General features: G+C 39.3%; 1 protein-coding gene across 1 annotated transcript in view; it reads left to right on the forward strand.

Annotated features, from left to right (window-relative positions):
* The first annotated feature begins 7,971 nt into the window (after nucleotides 1-7,971).
* LOC148128038 (unconventional myosin-X-like) overlaps nucleotides 7,972-24,254 on the forward strand; it is a 44,258-nt gene continuing 27,975 nt past the window's right edge. The window contains exon 1 of the mRNA XM_087920644.1: nucleotides 7,972-8,170. Coding sequence (XP_087776770.1) covers nucleotides 8,150-8,170 — 21 coding nt within the window. The 5' untranslated portion in view covers nucleotides 7,972-8,149. The remainder of the gene's footprint in view (nucleotides 8,171-24,254) is intronic.

The raw sequence follows: 24,254 nt of genomic DNA on the forward strand, positions 1-24,254 counted from the left end.
CTCAATATGGCTCTCATTCCACAGTATGGTCAAGTTAATAAAATACATTTTAGTGCTAAAAATATGACTACTCTGTGATATTTTGATGTGTATAATAAATTCTTTGCTTACAACTCTGTATGCAAAGAAGTAACTTTAGTTGCCCAGTGCTCTAATATAGCAACCACAGGCAGAACCAAAGGCATTTGTTACAGATGTTAACCACGCAGAAGAAAAAAATTAAATGCTGGAGAACCTCAATTCCACGCATTGCTGGGCCTGGTAAGATCAAAACCTAAACCCAAAGGAAATGCAATCCACTCTTATGCATCATTAACATGTAGGCTAGACAATCTCCTGATTAGCTGAGGGGGATGGAGGAAAATTCATCACCAAAGGAAAACCCAAATTAGCAGGAGTAGAACATCTATTCTAAAGCTACTGCATTACCATTTACATTATGAAATAGGAGGCTCAACCCATGCACAATCTGATCCTGTTTAAGAGGACCAGGTAATTGATTCTTATATCAAAGTACTGAAGTAGAATTCAATAGGTGTGAATTCTGAGGAGTTGGAAACTACTAAGAAATCATAGGATAAACAGGAAGAAATATCTCCAATATTCACTGCACTAGGCAATATCTTCACAGGCTTCAAGCAAAATATCACAAAAGAGTGAGAGGTTGTGGAATTCTTGTTAATGATTTGCTGAGAGTTTGGTCAGTCCTAATATAGGTTTTATCTAGCTGTGAATTTTCAAGATATTTTTTTCCTGATGAATCAGTATGATTCTCATTGTATTCTACAGGAGAATCATGGTCATAAAAAAATTGAAGTATGATTTCAAAATCATGGATATTGTTGGGTACAAACTTGCACCAATAGTTTGACCTAGCTCTCACAGAGTCTTTTGGAGATTAAATGGGAAAGGATATGAGATGTTTGGAGAAAAGGCAAATATAAATGCAGGAAACAAACCCAACAATCCCACAAGTTAACGTGCAGTGTATGACCAACTGCATATGAAAATCAGGTATGTACTATAATCAACCATATACAAAGAAAAATAACCGATAAAAAGAGAAATATATATTTTGCCACAATTCTCATCATTAGGCACTGTAAAGCTGAGTTAACATTTTTAGGATTGGAATGCAGTCTAATTGGAAGTAAAACCTAGCATTACATCTCTCTGGGAAAGGCTGGGAAGATTTCTGCCTGTAACCACAGAGAATATTGAACTGAAGGAACCAGAGGTCTGTGACTCAGTGAAAGGCACTTCCTATATTCTTATACTAATCCTTTTTATCAAAAAGGATAAGGAGAAGCAAGCAGAAATCTGATAATTGTGTTGCTCAATCTGTGCAAGCCTAAGGAATGGAATAAACAATGGACTCAGAGCAAACATTCTGGGATTATTATGTCCTTCTAAATATGGAATCCAAATGCATCATGAGTAACACAGAAGTCACCCACAGAAAATGGTTTCCACTTGTATTTTGAAAATTGGTATGTGACTCATGTGGTCTCCTCAACTGGAAAACCTAAACACCTGGGCAACTGGGTTGGCCTCTATATACTGTATATCCTGTGCTTCCTGAATCTTTCAGGTAGAAATTGGAAACAGCCAGATGAGAGGAAAAAATATAGGTGCAGTCCTGTGATCAGAAAATTGCATTTGGACTGCAAAGCCCACAAATGCCTCGGAAGTGTCCCAGACTAATCCCAGTTCCCTTCTTTCCCTCCCCCCACTTTTCTGACATCATCTAAGGGGTTGCAACAGGAAAGCAGGAAATAGATGCTCACAAGGCCCTTTGATGTGCTGATGGGTTTGTGTCAGTGACCAGGCATCTCCAGCCAGCTGCCAGTTCCAGGCAAACAGGATGGCTCCCTTCCAGCCAAGGAAGAGTGTCCTAGATACCAATCGCCTATTTATCATTCAGAACACATGATAAGAATAATTTTAGAAAGAGAAGAACCAAGGAAGAAGGCTTCTTGTTCTAAGAGACTTAGCTCTGTGTCCCAGCTCTACTGTAAACCCACCTTTTAATTCCTTCCAAGACTGCCAGTTCCTCAATTGTTTCAATATACTCGATATCATATCTAAGTTGAAACACAGGTTTTCTGTCCTATGCAGTCCTACAGTATCTCAGAGCTCCCTCTGTGTGCAAAAACTACCTTTCCAGTACAGGTAGTCCTTGACTTACAATCATTTGTTTAGTGACCATTTGAAGTTACCATGACACTGAAAAAAATGACATATATAACCTTTTTCATACCTATGAGCATACTGCAGCATCCCCAGGGTCACCTGATCAAAATTCAGACACTTGGCAACTGGCTCATATTTATGGATGGTTGCAGTGTCCCTGGGCCACGTGATCACCTTTGGTGACCTCCTGACAAGCAAGGTCAATGGGAAAGTCAGGTTCACTTAACATTTGGGTGATTAACTTAACAACTGCAGTGGTTCACTTAACAAATGTGGCAAGAAAGTTTCTAAAATGGGGCAAAACTCACTTAACAACTGCTTTGTTTAGCTACAGAAATTTTGGGCTCAGTTGACATACATTGAGGACTACCTGTATCTTTGTGGAATAGTTTGATTCCCACGCTTTAATTAACTCATGCAATTGCAAAATTCACATAAACATGGAAGAAAGGAAGTTCTTGCTCCCTTTCCATTCTTCCATTATTTCTATGTGTCAGACTTTAAACCATGAGCCACATGGGTTGTATTGTCTGTGAAGCATTACTCAAACTAATCATTCAATAACTATGACAATAACCTTAGCAACAATAGTAATATTTTGTGTGTTGATTTCACAATGAAAGAATGATTAACGATTACCAGTTATTAATGTTGTTTGTAAATTCCTGAATGTTATTTTGGTACCATATATTTATTGGTGTAATTAAAGGATCCCATCCTGGTCTAAAGGATCGTTTAAGAAGCGGATGAAACTGAAGAGTTTAACTGTTCAAGTCAACTTATCTTGACCCTGGCCGGAAGCCATTGCTTGGCTATTGCAGCCAAAATGAAATCTTCACTGATACCTCATTTCTGTGGCTTTGTGGCTGCCTTTCAAGAAGGAAATGGGAATTGCCTCATCAACAGTATCCAAAACCTCCAATTATACTGAAAGCCACGTCACTCTTCCAATGCTATTTTAGTGTCCCTGTCAGATTGTTTTTGGGTTACCTCTCACATGTCCTGGCTGAGGACTTGATTGGAAAAAAAGAGAGGGAGGAAAATTCTATTTCTTTTTCTGGTCTGTAGCATATTCTGTTATAACTATCCCAATGTTTCTCAACCTGGCTGGGGAATTCTGGCAGTTGAAGTCCACCCTGTTAAAGTTGTGAAGGTTGAGAAATCCTGAACTAAACTGTCTGCATTCACAGTAGGACTAGATTCTGAGCAAAAGAAGCAGAAGCAAAAAGAAGTTGGCTCAAAGGAAGGGAGAAAAGAAGATGCAAGACATTTTTAAATCTAATATCCAAGAAACCATATGTAGCTCAGAAGTTGAAATGAAGAATCTTTGGTGGTCTCTGAGTTGGTTTGTTTCCAGACATTTTATTATCTGACTAGGTGGTATCGTCAGTGCACTGATGATGATACCTAGATGATATTACCAATGAAGCATTTGCAAGCAAGCAACCAAACTCAGAGAGCACTAAGTTTCCTCCAGTATCTCAGCAATGCCGTTTCCTTGCTTTGGAGGAAAAAAAAAAGCCTCTCCAGAGCTGCAGAGCATCCCAGAATTATTCCTGACTTGTGCAACTGCACCATGGTTGTTGTTTTTTTAAATTTTGAAAAGGAGAACCAAATCCCAATGCAGCATCTCTACTGTTGGTCTCAGGGTATGAGTACCACTCTGTAATTCAAATGCTGAACCTTCTTTCTTTTTTTATGGCACATAGCTGGAGAACTGTTGGGATATATCGCTTTCAGAATTAGCATGCCCTTGAACCTTTCCCAAATAAAAAGCAAACCATGGCCAAATAGTCCTGTTTCAATGAAAGAGTTGATATCCACTGATTAACCAAATCTAGAATGGCCTTGTCTTTAGGAAGGCTAGCTTTTTTCAAAAGCCTGCTTGTTCTATGTCCAATTTAAGGAACGGGCAAACATACAAAAAACTTGGAATTAACTACGAAGCAGACGAAGCAAATGCACTTACTATTACTAAATCACAACCTTCCATGGCATTATATATTATTTAAATAAATATACAAGAAATTGTTTTAACATGTGTATCTACACCTGTTAGAGCCTCTGTAAAGCACTGTGAAGCAGTATATAAGTCAAAGTGCTATTGCCGTTAACTAAATATTTTCCGTAAGGGTTTTTCTTCTGATATTTTTTTCATCACCCCTCCCTCCACTGGCAATATAAACACAGCTATTGAGCACATCATTAAATATACAGGCTCTTGTGCACTCCTAGGGAAAGACATTCCATTGGATCACAAAGCTTACTCAACAGAATATGGTTTCTTAAGCCTAAGGCTGGGTTTTTAAACAAAGGGTTTTTAGATCTTCCCATTGCTATTAACCTTAAGCACTAGCTTTAATGTGCCATTGTTTTAATGCTTTGGGGATTTTTGCTTGCTTTATTTTTTATTGACATGCATTATGATTTATACAGTATATTATGTTACCCTGATTTGGAAGTATACCAAATATTAAATATGGGATCATTGTTCTATTTTGCAGAGCATTTGAATATCCCTGCTCTCTTATGTAATGTCTTGTCTTAATCATCTCTTGGTAATATATTCTGGTTTCTGGATAATATATGTTTGTCTTCTACATGCACTTTAGATGTTCCAGCTGATGTTATCTTCCCCAATCTCTTAGGGACCATAAACCTCTTTCAAACAGCACAAATTGTCAAGGCTTTTTGACAGGAAGCTGCTCTTCAGCTCTTCCTTTGTGAAAGAGCTAGTGCTACTTTGAGCTATTCTGCAAGTTCCTTAGTTCTTTCATTTATTTTTGGATGCTTATACTATAACCCATTTCAATCAAAGCAGAGATTTCTATTGGTCATGAGACAGGTTAATTTGGTGGCACTCATATATGATCATATTGTCTATAATCTTTGAGGTTACCCTAAGATACCTTAAGGAACTACTGTACTCATTGGCTATAAACATTTCACCAGCTTTAGCAGTACATAATTATAAAAGCATTAGAACATTTGTGTTTTATAATACAGTCTTTTACAAGACCCTGGCTAACATTTGTACAACATAAAGGTAAGGAAGGGGAGAGAAGTTATGAGTGAAGGAGTGGTGGTTTTAATCCTGAAAGAGGAAAAATTATCAAATTTCTGGGTTGATTTCCATGATATATACCTTTCATGGTAATTTTTTGACTAAAGTAGAGATAGCTGCTAACTTTCTCCAATACACAATTTTCAGTTTTATTGTCCTTTCCATATAGACTTGCACATAAATACAGGTAGTTCACGACAATTCAAAGCTACAAGAGTACTGAAAAAAGTGACCTATGACTTATGACTTACAATCCTCACAATGTCACAGTATCCCCAGTCATGAGATAAAGTTCATTTACTTATGGTAATTGCAGCATCCTAGGGTCAAATGATTGCCATCTGAAACCTTCCCAGCCAGCTTCCAACAAGCAAAGTCAATGGAGGAAGCTAGATTTGTTTAACCGTGTGATTAACTTAGCAACTCCAGTGATTCTCTCAACAACCGTGGCAAAAAAGGATGGAAAAATGGGCGCGACTCACTTAACAGATAACCAGAGATAACCACCTTGCTTGACAACCGAAATTCTGGTCCCAATTGTGGTTATTCATTGAGGACTATTTGTACCACCAAAATAAAGGGTACATACTTATCGTAAGCATGAACCGTTCTGTGCATAAAATCATCATATGGAGGTGGATTGAAATTGGATGAGCAAGCCTTAAGAAAGTCAGCTTGGTGATGTGACAAGAGTGCTCGGCTAGAAACTGGGACACCATGAGTTCAAGTTCTCACAGGTCTGTAACTGTAGGAAGGAACATTAGCTACATAAGCTGCTCTAGTTGACCAAAAATAAAGGTAGACATCTAGTGAATAAATAAAATCATATTGTCAGCCTTTTCCTCTCTCACATTTCTAGTTGTTATCTTGTGGCTGAACAGTTTTTCTAACACTTGTACAGATATTGCAGATGTTTGACAAATAGTCCTTCATTTGCTACAGCTCCATGTGGGGTTGAGTCCTTTTATACTTCTGCACATGGTATTATCGTTACAATTTGAACTTTTGATCAATTGTCATCCTTTATAACTATTAATGCTCTACTTGTGTTATGTTCTCAAAGTCAATTATTTAATGCGGGGTAGTCTTTCATTTGCTGAAAGAAAAATTAAATTATGTGGCACAGATTTATTGTGAGATTGGCATACTTTTTCACAGACTAAAATCCAATCTATGAGATACCTAATGATCTCCACTTAAGATATGAATGCACCACACAAAGATTCTAGGACAGTTAATCTGTAATTCTATTTAATTACCAGGTGTATGCTCCATTACAATTAGAAGCCAGATTTAGAGAAATGCCACTGATTCACTTAACTATTGGAAGAAAATTGCACTTATCATTGCAATGGCATAACTTGATTTTTGCTGGCATAATGCAGCTTTTATCCATAAGTAGTGGACGCTAACTCTCATTATCTATAGCTTCAATCGATGAACCTATACATTGTGGTCCCATTCTTCTTGTAGCCAGACTATTAAAAAAAAGGCTGAATAGTTTCCTCATTACTGAAATTTGAGAATAGCAGGGTACCTAATATATTTTAAATACTGTAATGATTAAAGCTGCTCTCCAGATTTTGAAACCTTTTCATTTTAATAGAAGTAATTTTAACTAAATTGCAATTGGAAGAAGCTAACTGAGGTTATGTCATTGTTGCTGGAAAGAAAAACACTTGACAATGCTCTCTGTGGCCACTCCAAGTACTTTTTTGCTTTTAATGCATTTTTTCTCTTATGAAAACTTAACCATAATACATTATTTAAAACTCTTTTTAAAATATTAATTTTTAAATTGGGAAAGAGCAGCATTATATAGGCACGTATCAAACATCTATACATGTGATGTGTTTCCTCTCCGTCTAATTAATCACTGGTTCTATTTTATCTTCTTTGGGATCCATTCTGTATAAATGATAGTCTGAGTTAATAACATTGTCTGTTCCTGGGGCTTTCACTACTTCCCCAAGGTGTCTAGCGACAATAAATCTCTATAAATTTATAGTTGGTGTATCTTTTTTTAATTAAAGCTGATGTGAAACAGCCAACCCTAAGAGAAGCATACAATGAACAGCAGACACAACAGCTGCAGGTGGGTATTCAAACCAAAACCCAATTAGAGTTTCCCCGCCTTCAGTCGCGTTTGTATTTTAACCAAAACGACAACACACAGAGAGAGACATAAACAAAACCACTGGATTTTGGGGAAGCGATTGTGTATTTGAATGAATACAACACGCAGCCGCAGAGAAGCGCCTTTAGTGAAAGGTTCTCAAAGAGATTTCGTATTTTTTTTTTAAAAAAAATATATAATTAGCATGCTTCTATTTGCGCCCATCAAACATCGAGGGATCAAAAAAGTTCAAAAGTTGCAAGGTTTCAGCCTTCTGATCTCAACGTCCTGAAACGTATACAGAGCAAGGCCTGGAAACAGCACTTCTGAGCATGTCCAGAGTGCTTTAGGATTAGAAGGACTGGTTTCCCCACCCCCACCTCCGGGCTCTAAATTCTCCATAAGCCTGGAGCTGGGTCTTCAGTGACCTCCAAGCGCTCCCGCAGCCACGCCTCGAGGTGGAAGAAGGTAAAGGCGGCGAAGGGACCGCAGGCCGGAGTTCTCGCTATGGAAAGACGCCACCCAAGGCTCTCCCGCGCTCCAATCAGACGCGGCTGAGGCGGAGTCGGAACTGGGACCGGCCACTCGCTTCGCCCTTGCTTGCGGGATGTTGGAGCCGCTTCGGAGCGCACCCGATCGGCGCTAGAAGGTTTTTGTCGTTGCTGCTCCAGACCGGCTGAAGCCCTGCCGAGCGGACTCCCATGCGCTAGAGTCGCGCCTGCCTTTTGGCTCGGCGGGAAAGCCTCTCCACCTCCCGGCAAGCGCCTCCGAAGCAGATGGACCCTCAGCTGCAGGAGGTAAGAGCGCGCCTGGGGTGGGGGGTCTTTGACTGCTGTCTCGCCATCTCTGAGCTCATCTCGGCGCTGAGATTTTCCTCTTCATCGCACCCCCCTTTTTTTTTCGGGAAAGGGGGGCGGGCAGGGAAAAGGCCTGGGTTCTCTTTTGACCAAGGCAGATGTGGTTTGCTAGCCAAGGAGATGGGCCGTTCCCCAGCTGGACTTTGATGCCCTCCCACCCCGACAGCCTGCTGGACTCGATCGCAACTAAAGGGCTGAGCAAGGTTGCCAAGGATGTCGAGGTTGGAGTAGCTTCTTCTGTTTGAGACGGAGGTCTATCAGCTGGCATTGCCAGGGGGCATCCGACTTCGCCTATGGGAGATGCAGAAGAGGCGCCTTGTTTTCACCTCCCTTCTTTGCCAACGTGTCCCGGTTCCTTTGCACCCTAGGCAGCCGGAGACATCAAATCTGCCTTTAGGAAGAGAAGGGTTGAATCAGTCCAGATCCCCATTGCAAACTGCCCTTAAAGAGAAAAGACCAACACTTGCAGTCCAGTGGCCATTCCATTAAATTCAGGAGCAGAGAGTATAGCTGGGTTGTGTTGTCAATCCTTCAAGGAAAGACTACATGGACCTTCCCTTCCCTAGGCAATCTAAATAGCTTGGATTACAATTGCCAAACATCCCTGATACATGACTAATTGAGGCTGATAGATCAGTTGTTGGGAAAGGCTGCTGCAGAAACTGAATGCTTGGATTACGAATGATGTCTGGGTTTTTTTTTTATATAGATATGCCAGGACTGGAGCAGAAATGCTGGCTCTGATTGAAGAGAGTAATGAAATTCTATGCTGGCAGGTTTAGGCCTAAAGAGTTGACTAGTATAATGTGTGAATCCTATGTGTGAATCATTTAGCTGAGGAAATAGCTTCAGCCTAGGGCTTAACTCTAGGAGGGAGTGAAGGGCATTTTATTGCCTTGGATAACCATCAATATACAATTTGCTTCAGGCTAGAGTCTTTCTCCCTTCTGCCTGCTTTTAACAGGGAACATGCCTCTCTGTTTATGACAAAGGTGGCTTTGAACCTTCAGTTGCTCCTTACTTCCTGGAGACTTCATGATTCTTTCCTGCATCTCTACATATTGGGTAATTTTACTGTGCAGACTTTTGCCTTTTGCCAGGTATATAAAAGCTGCATCTACTTCTCTGTATGGAGGAGGCAAAAAAGAACCAGCAAGGGTAATTCCTTGATTCAAAGTGACTGTTGCACGCTCATCTTTCCTTCTTCCACAATTAGCGACTGTCAACTTTTATGCCAGAGAAATTTCCATCATAATAGCAGCAGAGACTTTGGGCAATGGCAGGTATGTATAGGTGTAGGCACACCTGTCTATATTCCGAGAATGTGCACAATGGAACCATGAGACAAAAAACTATGATAGATGCAAAGCAAATAAAGTACATGGGGTAGATTTGTTTTGCCTGTTAAATTCCTGAGGAAAAAAAGATGACAATAGTTTCCAGTTCTAAGTATATTCTCTCTGAAATGCTTTATATGAGTTTTGACAATAGTAATACTACCAGTTTTATTTATTATACACTTACAGTTAAGTTCAGTACAGATGGAATTAATTTCCCAATACACAGGCTTAGGATTGGAGTTTTCTTTTAATTTCCAGGTTGTGATGATTTCTTTATGAAATTGTCTTTTGTTTAAGAAATCCAGAAATGGGGAAAGGTGACACTATTATTCTAGAACAGTATTTCTTGACCTTACCCATTTTAAAGATGTGTGGATTTCAAATCCCAGAATTCCCCAGCCAGCATGTGGAAGGCCATAAATCTTTAATAGTCAATGTTGAAAACTGTTGTTCTACATCTACAGCATCCTTGCTCTTTCACCTTATTAGGGAAGCCAGGCTATGAACTCTTTTGTGCTTTTTAGTCTTACTTCCGTGACTTCTGAACTGTCCAGACCCTTGAGTACAGGATAAAGTTGCCTTCTTCAGTGTAATGACCTTAGTTCTGATGGAAATACCGTAGTAACCTCAGAGTTGTGGAACCAAGGATTACCAGGATTGGGGAAAGCTAGATGCTTCTACTGCTGTGCAGCTGCTTCATTGGCTTCATGCTCTATGTGTCCTGATGCACATTTAACTTTTGTGATCTGCCTGAAGCCATTATCTGCTATTTGCTCCAAAGCTTTGACTTGGTTGATTAATTCAACCTACATAACCCAAAGCTGCAACCAAATGCTTAACTTATACAACAAGGCCTATCAGTAGGACTTCTTTGTGTCTCTTGATCCTAGCCCAGAAGTTGTCCACAGTGAACCAAGAGCTAGCAGTAACCTTGTTGTGATTATGAGGCAGGCTTCTGCACTCTTTTGTTCATTGGCTTTCCCCTTCCATGAAACAATAGAAGCTCCCTGGACAATATAATAATGTATAGATGTAGTTCTCTCTTCTTCTGTGGAAAGGAAGAGGCCCAGCTGCTTTATCCAAGCCAGATGACTTTCTAGGAGGGGAAGGGCTGATGGGTTTGGAGGCTCTTCAGTCTTTGGTTCCCCTTGATTAGTCCTGAGGGGTTCCCATCTTGGTTCCTTTCTCAGCCATTAAGCTAAGTGTATGAGCATTAATGGAACAGGAGCAGATAATGAGTTTAAGGGGTTACTTCTTGGTTTATTTTATCCAAACATCTGCTTGATTTTATGGAGTCTACCTCCCCATCCTCACCCAACAAACTCTGTCTGTTGTTGCCTCTCCCAGATTCTCTTTCTGCAAAATGTAATTAGGAGCTGCTATATTCTTTAACTGATTAATCTAATCTGTGCAGGTCATCTGGTGTCTGGCTGTAATTGTGGGAAGTCTTGATTTGCACGAGAGCATCTTCCCCCTGGTTTCTTTTTTCAATAGCTACTGTACCATAGCCACTCTGGAAAAAAGGTTGGAAATATGGATTGGTAACAGCAGGAGCATCCCAGCCTCACAACTGGCTTCTACTATTTTATCTCCATGATAAGTTGATTTTAACCTTGATAATTTGTGAATACATGCTTTTCCTTCTTTCTTTGACTACGTGGAATAGAGCCTACTTATTTTATATAGTCAGTGACCAAACCGGGACTTTCTTGTAACTTACACACTTGATTTTTCTGACAGCTTCTTTCTTTGGATTAACTCCTGATTGAGAAATGTGGGGCCTAATAGGTAGAATATTTGAAAGGGACCAGCAGTTTAGGTCAAATTGGCAAGAGTATCTGCTGCAGATCTTTTAGCCTGATGCATTTTGTAATGCCAAAGAGCGTTTCGTTTCTCTACTCTGATCTTCCTTGCTCTGTGTCTCAGCAGGTCCCTGGAGTGCCAGAGTATTGTATGCGAGGCTATACAGTATATCATTTTGCCATGTCTTTCATCTCATAATAAAGCATGATGTTGGCTACCAATTTATACCTTTTAAAAAGGGAGGGGCAAATGCATTAACTCCAGGATATTAATGTACGAAGTACATAATTGCTTGTTGGGCGTTATGATTTTGTATTGTTAAACCTTTATTATTTTATAATTTCTTAACTTAGTTTTGTTGTTACTGTACAACATATTCTGGGACTAAATCTTAACACAAACCAAGTCAGGTAACCAATAACTTAAGTTTGTACGTTTTAAATACATTGTATTTTTATTGACTAAAAAGCCCAGATTGCTAACATAAATACCTATAAAAAACCTCATGTAACAAAAATAATAATGGAAAATTTAAACAGAAGAAAAACTAAATCCAATAAGAAGCAAAGTATAAGAAACAAAAAAAAAATCACCGTCTAAAACCAATCATATTTTTTAAAATGGATACGGCCAAACATTAACAAATGTTCTTTGATTTGTAGAGTTTACGGCAGTTGCTGAAGGGCAAGAAATGAAATAGCAAATCTTCTGAGGGATGGAAGTTCCAAACTCTTTTGTGTCCAATGGTTGAAAAGAGCCCATTCCATATCTTCCCTTGCAGCTAAGCCTCAGCTTTCGGAGAACAGATAGATTTAAAAAGGGAAGGTTAATGATAATACAAATTCCAATGAGAATATTTATAGGATGGTAAGATAAGCAGGTTGTAATGAATGGGCAGAATAGAATCAATGGTGGTTGCATTTTGAATACAATTGGACTGGAATTGATAAGACCAGATTTAAGTCCCCACTTGACTATAGAACTCAGTGGCTGACTTTGGGCCAGTTATGATCTATTGCAGGGGTCTTCAAACTTGACAGCTTTAAGACTTGTGGGCTTCAACCCCCAGAATTCCTTCTCCAGTCATGTTAGCTCAGGAATTCTGGGAGTTGAAGTCCACAAGTCTTAAACTTGCCAAGTTTGAAGATCCTTGGTCTATTGGGTACCGCAGGTAGCAGCATCTAGCCAACTATGGTTTAACATCAAAAAGCAAAGCAAGGTTGAATCTGGTTAATACTTGGAGAGGCTGAAGGCTAGAAAGAAAGCATCCAGGAATGGCAAGTTACTTCCATATTGTTAAAAAAAAAATCATTCTGAATTGAGTTTGACTTGAAATAATCATCCCATTTTAAATTTATTTTCTAGCACCCCAACGTTTCTCACAGAGTCATTGATATGAAAATAACATTAGAGGAGAATAACTCCCAGCCCATGTGGATATCCTTAAACTCTCAGAATCAAATTAGGAAATGAATGTGAGAACTAAAACAAACATAATCGACTAAACAGAGAAACAGTTTGGTGTAATGACTCAGATATCAGACTAGAAATTGGGAGACCATGCGTTCGAATCTAGCCTTGGGAATAATGCCAAGTGGATCACCTTGGGCCACTCATCCCTCTGGACATAGAGCTATTCTAGTTACTCCCCTGTTAGTTGGCTCTTCTTATATTTCTTGGCATTGTGATGGTGACGGTGGTAATTATTGTTATTGCGGACTGCATCCTTGGCTTCAAGTAGCAGATCATTGCTGTGTTTAAAAACATTGCTTAAAAACAAGCTCATTCATTTGAAAGAGCATCCCGATGGGGAGTAGTGGCACCGTGCCCATTGTGCCAGCTTCTTGACTACCTCAGCATATGCTGCAGGCAGGCTGCTCTGCTCTCGAGGGACTCTTGCCAGCAGTCTTGGGCAATTCCAGGTTGAAATTGGGAGCAAATTTTAGAGAGCTCTTCTGTTTTACTTGCTCTTTTTTCTGTTTAGCTCTCTGTCTGCAGGAACCAGGGGATGAAATTGAGCTTTGGCTTCTTGCTAGATGTGGCCAAATCCTACTCAACCAGAGAGGAGTGGAGTGTGGGGAGGAAGGGAGTTTTAATTCTAGGGAAGGCAAACATTTGGTTATATTAACAACAATAACTTCCGGGGAGGGAGAGAGAGAGAGAGAGAGAGAGATATGCAAGAGGGAATAGCAAATAGGAAGTCCAAGGGAACTGGCCCAATGATTGTTCTTTGCCTGCCTGTATGTAGGCAAGAAATGAGTGAAACAGACTCTCAGTCTTTTTATGTCTGTAGGTTTTGGGATGAACAGGGATATTTGAGTCAGGTCCTGAGAAATGTCTTTCTCTAGACTAGTTGCAACTGGCCCGAACTGAGCAGCAGACTCCTAGGTTCCTTTTCAGTGGTAACCCTGTGGCTAATGATTGCCCCGGCAAGCATAATCGTTTCCATGGCTTCTTAAGCTTCAAGCAGATCTCCCTGCATACGAATTGCGCATTGTGGCTCGCTGATGCTAATATTTTTGCTTTGTCTGTGATGTGCTGCATTGCCTGATAGTTTTGAGGAAACCAAGCAAGTGAGGACCAGTGCTTTGATAATAGTACATATGTCTCTAGGTGTGGCCCTAGGAAGAGCAGAGTCAAACCAAATGGAAGTTTGCTGTCATCTTCTGGAACCAGTATTACTGTGCTTGGATTTGTCTGCTCTCCCAGTGGTTTGAGCCTTGCTGACTGCCTCTATGTACAGTCTGAAGAATGAATGACGACCTATTTTCAGAGATTTGTTTTGTGTGGGAAAACAATGGAGTCTCAGGTATCCTTCTGTTGACTCATTTAGTTCATGATGCTGCCACTCTGGATGACCTGTAAAATTCCACGTAAAGAGCTAGAAGATGATGATTAGAAATGGTCCATAATTGCTCAGGTAAATTATTGCCTTGCCAGATACGGAAGTGGTTATGATCTATATGAAAGTCTATTGTTACCATAGTCTCTGGATTCTATAAAGAAGATTTGAGTGACTTAGTTGGTGAATCCAAATGTTAATAAATAGGTTGTTTTATCTAACAATTGACTCAGATAAGACATTGATCTGCACCCATTGTCTTTGCACTGTTTCACAATGAGACCTGGTTCTCTCATTCCATTGAACTTTATTGCATTATTTAAGATAGTCTTCATTAAGAGAAAAGAGAGTGACTGGTCCAAGTTCTCCAGGTAACTTTCCAAATGAGGGCTATGTGGGCTAATTAGAGAGAATTTCAGCTACCTGCAAGATACCAATGGAGGAGAGCATTCACTAAAAATGAAGGCGCAAGAAAAATTTCTGATGTTAAAATTTGTAATCAGTATCTCAACAGACTGAATAAATATTAAATTTCTAGCCTTCTCTCTCCCGCAGCCATACCCTACTTTGGGTGGTAGGGTTAGGGTTTTTCTCATAGATACTTGGAGTCTGAAACCTTTACTGATAACTCTGAAGAATCAAAGATTTACCAGTTGAACTTGATCAACCTAGGGCCTTCCAGTCTTAATCCAATAGTAACTATCAGCTCCAGATGTTTATGTTTTTTTTACCTTTAATGTTATTTAAAAGCTTACATATTTATTCCGAAAAGATACTGGAGTTAGTCGGGTATGAAAACCCAGTCTATTAAGATTCATTTATTAATCTTCTTTAAACAGCTTGGCTTACAGTGATGTGATTCAATCACATCCTGAGAGAAATAACTTGAATTTGAAATATACGTCAGGGATAAAAATTGCTCATATAACTGCAGATGCTTCTAAGTGTTGATGTCCTTTATTACAGATTTTGGATGCAGTCATATACAGAAAGGTATTGTTCATCTACAATGTTATGTCTCTCATATCACCAAATATAGAAAGATAATCAGACATCGCCTCATGTACCAATTGCCTTCATCTGAGTCAGTTAATGTGTTCAGTGATGAGCTTACAGCTGATAAAGTAAATCAACCATTACAAATTCTTTTCTTTTTTACGTTTGTGTACCATGAGCAATTATAAACACATTAACTATTTGGAAATAGGAGATTTTTAACAAATAAAAAAATAACTTCAAAAATGCAATGTTAAAGTCTAGGAAATAATCTATTTGAAGTGTATAAGTGAAGCATATTACATGCACTGTTTTCTGAGTACAGCCCTAAAGACAAATATGGCATAGTTTAGACTTGCCCTTGGCAGAGCACCCTTGTGCTTCTGGTATCATAGGATAAAAACCAAAGCATCCCATTTTATCACAGACTTGGAAATTCTAGTGTATGACAGTTTAAATATATACAAATGACAGTTTAGTTTAGAGAGTAATTAATTAACTGGAAATTATAGGTAGTCCTTATGTAGTGATCAAAGTTGGGATTGGCAACTTGGTTATTAAGCAAAGCTATCCCTACTTAGCATTCTTGGCCACATTTTGGAAGTGGTTTGATGTGGTCTCCTTCATAGGGCTGATAAATACTGGCCCAAAATCACCCAGCTGGCTTTGTGCCTAAGGCAGGATTAGAACTCTAGTTTCCCTGCTCCTACTCCAGAAATTTAGCCACTTATCCACAAAACCAAACTGGCACCCTTTGTCCCAGGTCCTTATTAAAATTAGTGGTCAACCTTGAATCTAATCCCATTTTTCCTGTTCCATCCCCACCCCAATATTAGCTTTTTCCATCTTTCTTTATTACATTTATATCCTGCCTTTTATTCAGAAGGTACATAGTGCTTCCTCCTACTATTTTTATCTGTCCCACCATAACAACTCTTGTGAGGAAAGTCTGGACTGAGAGGGAAGGCCACTCAGTGAGTTTCTCTGGTTTACTAGATTTTAAGTTCCCTAACCTTAATCCCACATAATCCTTTTTATTTTACAATTTATAAGAACCACCATTTGGATTTGATCAGGGTTGTTTTTGAATTACAATCATGTCCTGTTCTAGTGTTTGGCAATCCCTGAGATTGAAAGAAGAATTAACTTTTTTTTTTTTTCAGGTGAGAGACCAAATCAGGACCAAATTAAGTTGGCTTGATTTTTAGTCATTTTCTGGAACAAATCACAATTCTCAGTTGAGGGATGGAATAACAGAAAAGATAGTGTGGTGTTAAAATAGCCAGCACAAATCTGACAACAGACATTTACACCATCCAAACATATTCCCTCCAGTTTTGATAAGGTGTCTGTTTTGATCTATGCTGCGGGATGAGAAAGGGATGCTCAAAAAGAACGTAATCTTCAATAGGCCATATTGGCAAATCTCCTTACTATGAGCTCACATGGTAGCTCAAAAACATGCTGCTCCCTATGGCAATTTCTCTGAACCGATGTTTCCTTGCCAAATTGCACCCGGCTAATATATATTAATGAATGGTTTGTTATAAAAAAAACAGCTAAACAGTACAATAACATACGTTTTATTGGGTGTAAAGCATCTGAGATTGTGTTTTGATGAAAAGTTGAATACAGGTGACCCTTGCCCATGATGATTTTTAGATGAGACAATCAAGTTATGAATGCTTCTTAGAATCAAAGTTTAAATGCTAACTTCTGATTGTAGTAAATAAATGAATGTCTAAACAAATTACTATCACAGTACTGAAGAGAAATTATACTGGGTAGGATTTAAGAACCATCAATGATTTTTCCCCCCTGCACAAAGCAGTTGCGCTTCAAAAGCAGGGAATATGGGAGCCCAGGCGGGCGAGTGGGTCCAACAACAGCTCCAGCAGAAGTCTCTGCTGATCTTCGGTGCTACTGGTACGCCAGAATCGGGCCAAAACAGTAGAATACCACCATTGTGTTCACCTGATGTGATCAAACTACTTTATCATGGCATGAACTGTACTTCATAATTCTGATACAATTTTCTTGGCACATAATGGCGAACCTCTGTTTGCTCTTCCATTGAAGGAGAGTTCAGCAGGTCTTGAGGCAATATGATTTATGATCAAATATGCATCAACATTAGGATTTTTTTCCTGATCTGCTTTCCTGTTATTTCTACCTATTGCTTCTAAACTTGCCATTTGGAGTAATAGAGATACATTCTGTTTCGTCTTCTATTTAACAACATACTGTATGCAAATTTTCTTCTGAAAATATGATGCTAAGAAATGAATGCACTACTCCAAAAATAGCCTGACAAATCTGAGTAGAATTTAATTTGCAATGATTGGAAATAATAGTTATTTTAATTCCATCCAACACTATGCCAGCTTGTTTTGTTAAGTTTGTGATCCATTAAAACAAGGGTTGCCAATCTTTTGGACCTCAGGGATCACCAAACTCGTAATTTTAAATTCCTTGGACCACTAATATGAATTTTGACTGGCGGTGGCTTGCTGACATTGGTGAAGGAGAGAGAGAGATCCAATCTAACCTTAGAGGGCTAGCGGTGATGTTCTCTCTGTCTCTCTCTCTCTGTCTCTCTCTCTCTCTCTCTCTCACACACACACACACACACACACACACACACACACACACACACCCTCCAAGGAAGCCACATTCTTAACCTGCTTTTCAGTTCTGTTCTCAGAGTGGGGGGAGATAGAGAGAAACTTTTGGCTTCATACAAGGAAAACAGCAGAAGCAGCAGAAGTCTTTCTTTCTTTCTCCAAAACTCCATCAGAAATGAGTCTTTGCTGGCGCAGCCTCTTGCAGCAGGATGCCTTGCAGGGTCCCAAAGACTCATTTCTAGTGGAGTTTGAGGGAGAGAAAGAAAGACTTTGCTGCTTTCCTTGCATTCAGCCAAAAGCAGAAGAAGAAAGAAGTGGAAAGAACAGTCTGGTGGCCAGGTGAGGCACGTGGGGTGAGTGGGGCAAGTTCCCCCCCTCCACCCTCCCCTCACTACCTTGTGTTGTTCGCAATGCAAGCGATGCAAGCCTTGTGTTCCCACGGGCCATGTGGGCAGCGGAGCCTTGTGTTCCCGCACAGCCTGGATTGATTGCGACATTTTCTCACCAAAATTTTCTCATGGACCACCAGTGGTCCCCGGCCCATCAGTTGACAACCACTGCATTAAAACACTTCTGTATGTCCTACTCTCCAGTGATATTACCCCTGTTTTGTGTATCATTTTTTAAATTTGTTTTTAACACTACTTTACATTCCAGAACACTGGTTTGAGCATGATGTTCAAAGTTGTTTTCTTTTGAATCTTGATTTGACTTAGGAAGCATGCATTTTTTGTGTCACCTGATGATTTAATAAGTAGTCTCTTTATAGCCTTACTAAGTTATATTTTAAAACGACTGAATAGTACAGGACACAAGACAAAGTCCTGCAGCATCCCTTGAGCCTTTCTGCCTGGTCATGATAGAGCATTTGTTGAAAACGACTACTTTACCAGCTGCTGATTTATCTAACAATAGCAGGCACCAGTCCTTTATATATAATATACCATGGTGTTCCCATGTTCTACAACAGTGGCTCCCAACCTTTTGGGCACCAGGGACCAGTTCTGTGGAGAGAGGTTTTTCTGGGGATTGGAAGGAGCATGGTTTTTGCTTTTTTGCACGGACTGGATTCTGGCATGCCGTGGTATGGTGCCAGTCTATGGACTGGAGGTTGGGGAACCTTGTTCTACAAGACAAGTAGTTCCCCTAGAACAGGGCTGCCAAACTTATGGCCCACGGGCCAGATGTGTCACCATGCTGGCCATGCCCACCCCCAGTTTAGCAAAGGGGAGGAGTCACAATACATCATGTGATGATGCTGTGATGATGCAAGTTTGACACTTCTGCCCTAGAATAAAAGAAATAGTGTGACAATATTTGCTTTATCATTTAATAATCTATTTGAGAATCTTGCCTAGTACTTAAGAATTGAGCATTCTAGTAGTTCCCAATCCTGATGTCATATTTACTTAATGCCACCTGCTACATTAATAGTTTATGAATATTTAGAGCAATTAAACATTCATATTTATAGCTGTATGGGTTTTTTTTTTGCTTTCTATGTGAGTCAGGATTCTACATTATCAAGGTTACATAGAAAGTAAGAAGGCTTCAGGGCAGCTGAGAATCTGTAAATGTCTTCAGCAGCAGTAATTTGATTGACTTTGGCAAGGAATGGAAGATATTCAGAGTTGAATTTTTTGGATAACAATGGGACTGCTGATATCAACTGAAGACAGGAATAAAATTCAAAATGGCATTGATAATAACAGGATGGAATGAAAAGTTCTTCCTTTAGGAGAAGAAATTAAATGCTCAGGTAGATATAGGGCAAAGGATAGCTAGCTTGCAATAGTACTTGTGAAAAAGAATTTGGAAGTTAAATTAAAAGAATTTGGAAGTAGTTAATTAAATTTGAACGTGAGCCAGCAAGCTGCATCAACAAAGGTATATATAGTTTGTTACAGAAAATTATAGAAAAGAATAGTTCATTTTATGTATTTCTTTGTTTATTCTGCCTTGAGTAGCAAGTCCGGTTCTGGGCACTACACCTAAAAAGGATTCAGACAAGAGGAGAGGAGAGATGACCAAGGGATTAGAAACAACAGATTTGATAGAATAGTGCCAAAATCTAAAAGAAAGTCACACAGAAGAAGACCGTGACCTGTTTTCTATCACCCTAGAGTGCAGGATATTGAATTAATTACAGAATTCATTACAGGAAGACAGATTCCAATTGAATTTCAGAAAAATAAAAAAAACCCTGAAACTTCAGCAGTAGACCAATTACCCAGCGATGTAATGGTTCATTGGTTAAGATTCCTTAATTTGTCTTCTTACGTTATGCAGATGGTTGGGTTCGATAACTTAAAATGATCCCGTGATTCTCTAAAATTGTACTTAAATGCTGGTAAAAACCAGGAGTTTGGGAAAAAAATTAATGTAGCCATTTTAATGCAACATTAATGTAGCATTTTTTCTACATTAGTACCACACTCCTGAAGTACAATAACTATTTCTATTCTAATCCAGATACAAGTATGACCAATGTTTTAAGACAAGGAATCAACAATCTGAAACGGGCAGAAGTAATCTTCAAGGGATCTGATTGAAACCCAATTAGCACTTCTTTGCTTGCCTGCTAATAGTAGAAGAAAGAGTGCCAGTCATAAGTAAATACAGTATATAGAGATATACACATGCCTATCAGACAATTGGGAGGGAGGGGGTTGAGCAACATTATAAAGCATAGAAAAGGCTGGAAAAAAAGTAAGCCAAACAAATTAAAAGCAAAAGATAAGAAAAGGAAATACAGCTAAATCTAGGTAACATCATTACCATTTATTATACCTGTTCATATTTTATATTGTTGTAAACTATCCTTGTTTCCAATGCATCTAGTTAGTAATTGCTTTCTTTAGACTTTCAATTTCTCTTTGAGGATTGCATCAACTCCCTTAATCACAACCCATTTACTCATCCTTCATTTATTTGTTTTATAATTCAGTCCTCATCCATATTCTTTATATGACAAAATCAACACAATATTCTTCTTTCATACTATTCATTCTCTTTTGAATTCAATCTATATCACCCATTGCTTCTTAGTCCTACTTGTTGTACAACATGCAATGATTATTTCCACTGCATTCAATTAACTTTTATATTTCTCTTGATCTACCAACCTCTCACTTCCTTATGATAAAGATAATTGAAGCACACTTTCATACACAGCCACGTTTACTTTTTGCAACATGATTCTTCATCACAGACTATATATTAACCACTCTTTGACATTAGCATTTGCATATCTTATAGTGTCTCCATCTGTTTTCCCATCATCCATAAACATTCTACCAAGCTACCAAAATTAATCTAGTTTCTCATCATTTATGTACAACTTGCAATTACCTTCATATTCCCTGTCAAACATAATGATATTGGTCTTTAACATATTAAGATCCATATTGCTTATTACCTAATATAATCTTTGCAGTAATCAGTGCAAATTATTCAGGCTCTCAGCTGACAATATGGCATTGTCTCCATGCAAAAATACATAAATATTCATGTTCATAACTGTCAACCCCTGGGAAGTAGTTCAGACCAGGAAATCAATTCCCCAGGAAGGATAAAACTACACTTCGCTTACAACCACGATTAGTCCTGGAGTCTCAGTTGTTCAACAAGCTGGTTCTTAAGCAAACACATGATCACTTTGCTCAACAACCAAAATCCCATTTCTCCAAATTACAATAGTTACAGCTGGCTGTAAAGCAAAGGTAAAGGTATCACTGGATTTTACTCCACTAGTCAAAGCCAACTTTGGGTGTGTGTGCTCATCTCTGTTTCTAGGCTGTTGAGTCAGCGCTCTTGATGGTCAATGACATCACGTCGTAGCACATAGCATGCAGTGAAACATGGAGCACTGTTAGCTTCTCATCAAAGAAAGTAACATAGTTTAGTTTAGTTTACTTTATTGTCGTTGCATCTCATACAATGGAATTAAATACCATCTTCAGTGTACAGGTGAAACTCAAAAAATTAGAATATCGTGCAAAAGTTCATTTATTTCAGTAATGCAACATAAAAGGTGAAACTAATATATGAGATAGACTCATTACATGCAAAGCAAGATAGTTCAAGCCGTGATTTGTCATAATTGTGATGAAGATGAAAACCCCAAATCCACAATCTCAGAAAATTAAAATATTACATGCAGTCAATAAAACAAGGATTGTACATAGAACAATATTGGACCTCTGAAAAGTATAAGCGTGCATATGTACTTAGTACTTGGTTTGGGCCCCTTTTGCAGCAATTACTGCCTCAATGCAGCGTGGCATGGAAGCTATCAGCCTGTGGCATTGCTGAGGTATTCTGGAAGACCAGGATGCTTCAATAGCGGCCTTCAGCCCTTCTGCATTGTTTGGTCTCATGTCTCTCATCTTTCTCTTGGCAATGCCCCATAGATTCTCTATGGGGTTCAGGTCAGGTGAGTTTGCTGACCAATCAAGCACAGCAATCCCACGGTCATTGAACCAGGGTTTGGTGCTTTTGGCAGTGTGGGCAGGTGCCAAGTCCTGCTGGAAAATAAAGTCAGCATCCCGATAAAGCTCGTCTGCGGAAGGAAGCATGAAGTGCTCCAAAATCTCCCGGTAGATGGCTGCGTTGACCCTGGACTTAATGAAACATAGTGGACCAACACCAGCAGATGACATGGCTCCCCAAATCAACACAGACTGTGGAAACTTCACACTGGACTTCAAGCATCTTGCAGTGTGTGCCCCTCCATTCTTCCTCCAGACTCTGGGTCCTTGGTTTCCAAATGAGATGCAAAAGTTGCTCTCATCAGAAAAGAGGACTTTACCACTGAGCAACAGACCAGTTCTGTTCTTCTTTTGCCCAGGGAAGACGCTTCTGACATTGCTTGTTGTTCAGGAGCGGCCTGACAAGAGGAATACGACATTTGAAGCACATGTCCAGGATCCGTCTGTGTGTGGTGGCTCTTGATGCACTGACTCCAGCCTCAGTCCATTCCTTGTGAAAGTCCCCAACACTTTTGAATGTCCTTTTCCTGACAATCCTCTTCAGGCTGCAGTCATCCCTGCTGCTTGTGCACCTTTTTCTTCCACACTTTTCCCCTCCACATAACTCTATTAATGTGCTTTGATACATCACTTTGGGAACATCCAACTTCATTTGCAATTACCTTTTGAGGCTTTCCCTCCTTATGGAGGGTGTCAATAATGGTTTTCTGCACAGCTGTCAGGTCAGCAGTCTTTCCCATGATTGTGATTCCTACTGAACCAGACTGAGAGACCATTTAAAGGCTCAGGAACCCTTTGCAGGTGTTATGGCTTAATTAGCTGATTAGAGTGGGACACTTTGAGCCTAGAATATTGAACCTTTTCATAATATTCTAATTTTCTGAGATTGTGGATTTGGGGTTTTCATGAGCTGTAAGCCATAATCATCTCAATTATGACACATCACAGCTTGAACTATCTTGCTTTGCATGTACTGAGTCTATCTCATATATTAGGTTCACCTTTTATGTTGCATTACTGAAATAAATGAACTTTTGCACGATATTCTAATTTTTTGAGTTTCACCTGTATACTTACCCGAACAAAAGAGTTTGAAACCTCACAGTTGTATTCACATGTTTATTCTGATAAAATAATTGCAATAAAAAGCTCTGGTTACAGGAATTGTCTGATCTTTTACCAGTCATCAATTCAAGCCTAGAAGAGGAGCGTGAGACTTCCTTGTTTTACCCTCAGTGCTGAACCATTTGCATTCCATTTGTCCTCCTGTGCATTTTACATCATATCATATCATATTATATCATATCATATCATATTCAGTCTTTAACGTAGCCAACAGCGGACCTTCATGTTTATAGCAAGCAAAAACACCTAGACTTACATACCGCTTCACAGTGCTTTACAGGCCTCTCTAAGCGGTTTACAGAGTCAGCATATTGCCCTCAGCAATCTGGGCCCTCGTTTTACTAACCTCGGAAGGATGGAAGGCTGAGTCAACTTTGAGCCCGGGACAATTAAATCCCTTCCACTCAGCAGAATTAGCCTGCAATACTGCATTCTAAGCACTGTGCCATCACAGTTCAGTTATGCTTGTGAAACTTTCCATAATTAAGCCTATTCATGTTAATGTATACTTTATCTAAACCAGTAAACATGCCACAAACATTCTTTCTTTCATTTATATTTTTTTCAATGAGTGAAAATCTGGTTTTGTGCATGCCCTGCCCTACGTAAAAGACACATTGCATTTTCCAAATTTGCTCATTATCTCTGATGCTCTGCCAATACCTTTCCAAGTAATTTCAACAAATTAATCCCACTGTACTAGTTGTATTCACCACTGCTACTTTTCTCTTTGTGAAGGGAAGCAATAACAATTTCCAGTTGTCAGGCACATATATAGCCTTCATATGTACCTCATTCATCCAT

This window comes from Pseudonaja textilis, chromosome 1, assembly GCF_049901715.1.
Source record: "Pseudonaja textilis isolate UNSWEBS1 chromosome 1, rPseTex1.2, whole genome shotgun sequence".
In the NCBI taxonomy this organism is placed as follows: Eukaryota; Metazoa; Chordata; class Lepidosauria; order Squamata; family Elapidae; genus Pseudonaja; species Pseudonaja textilis.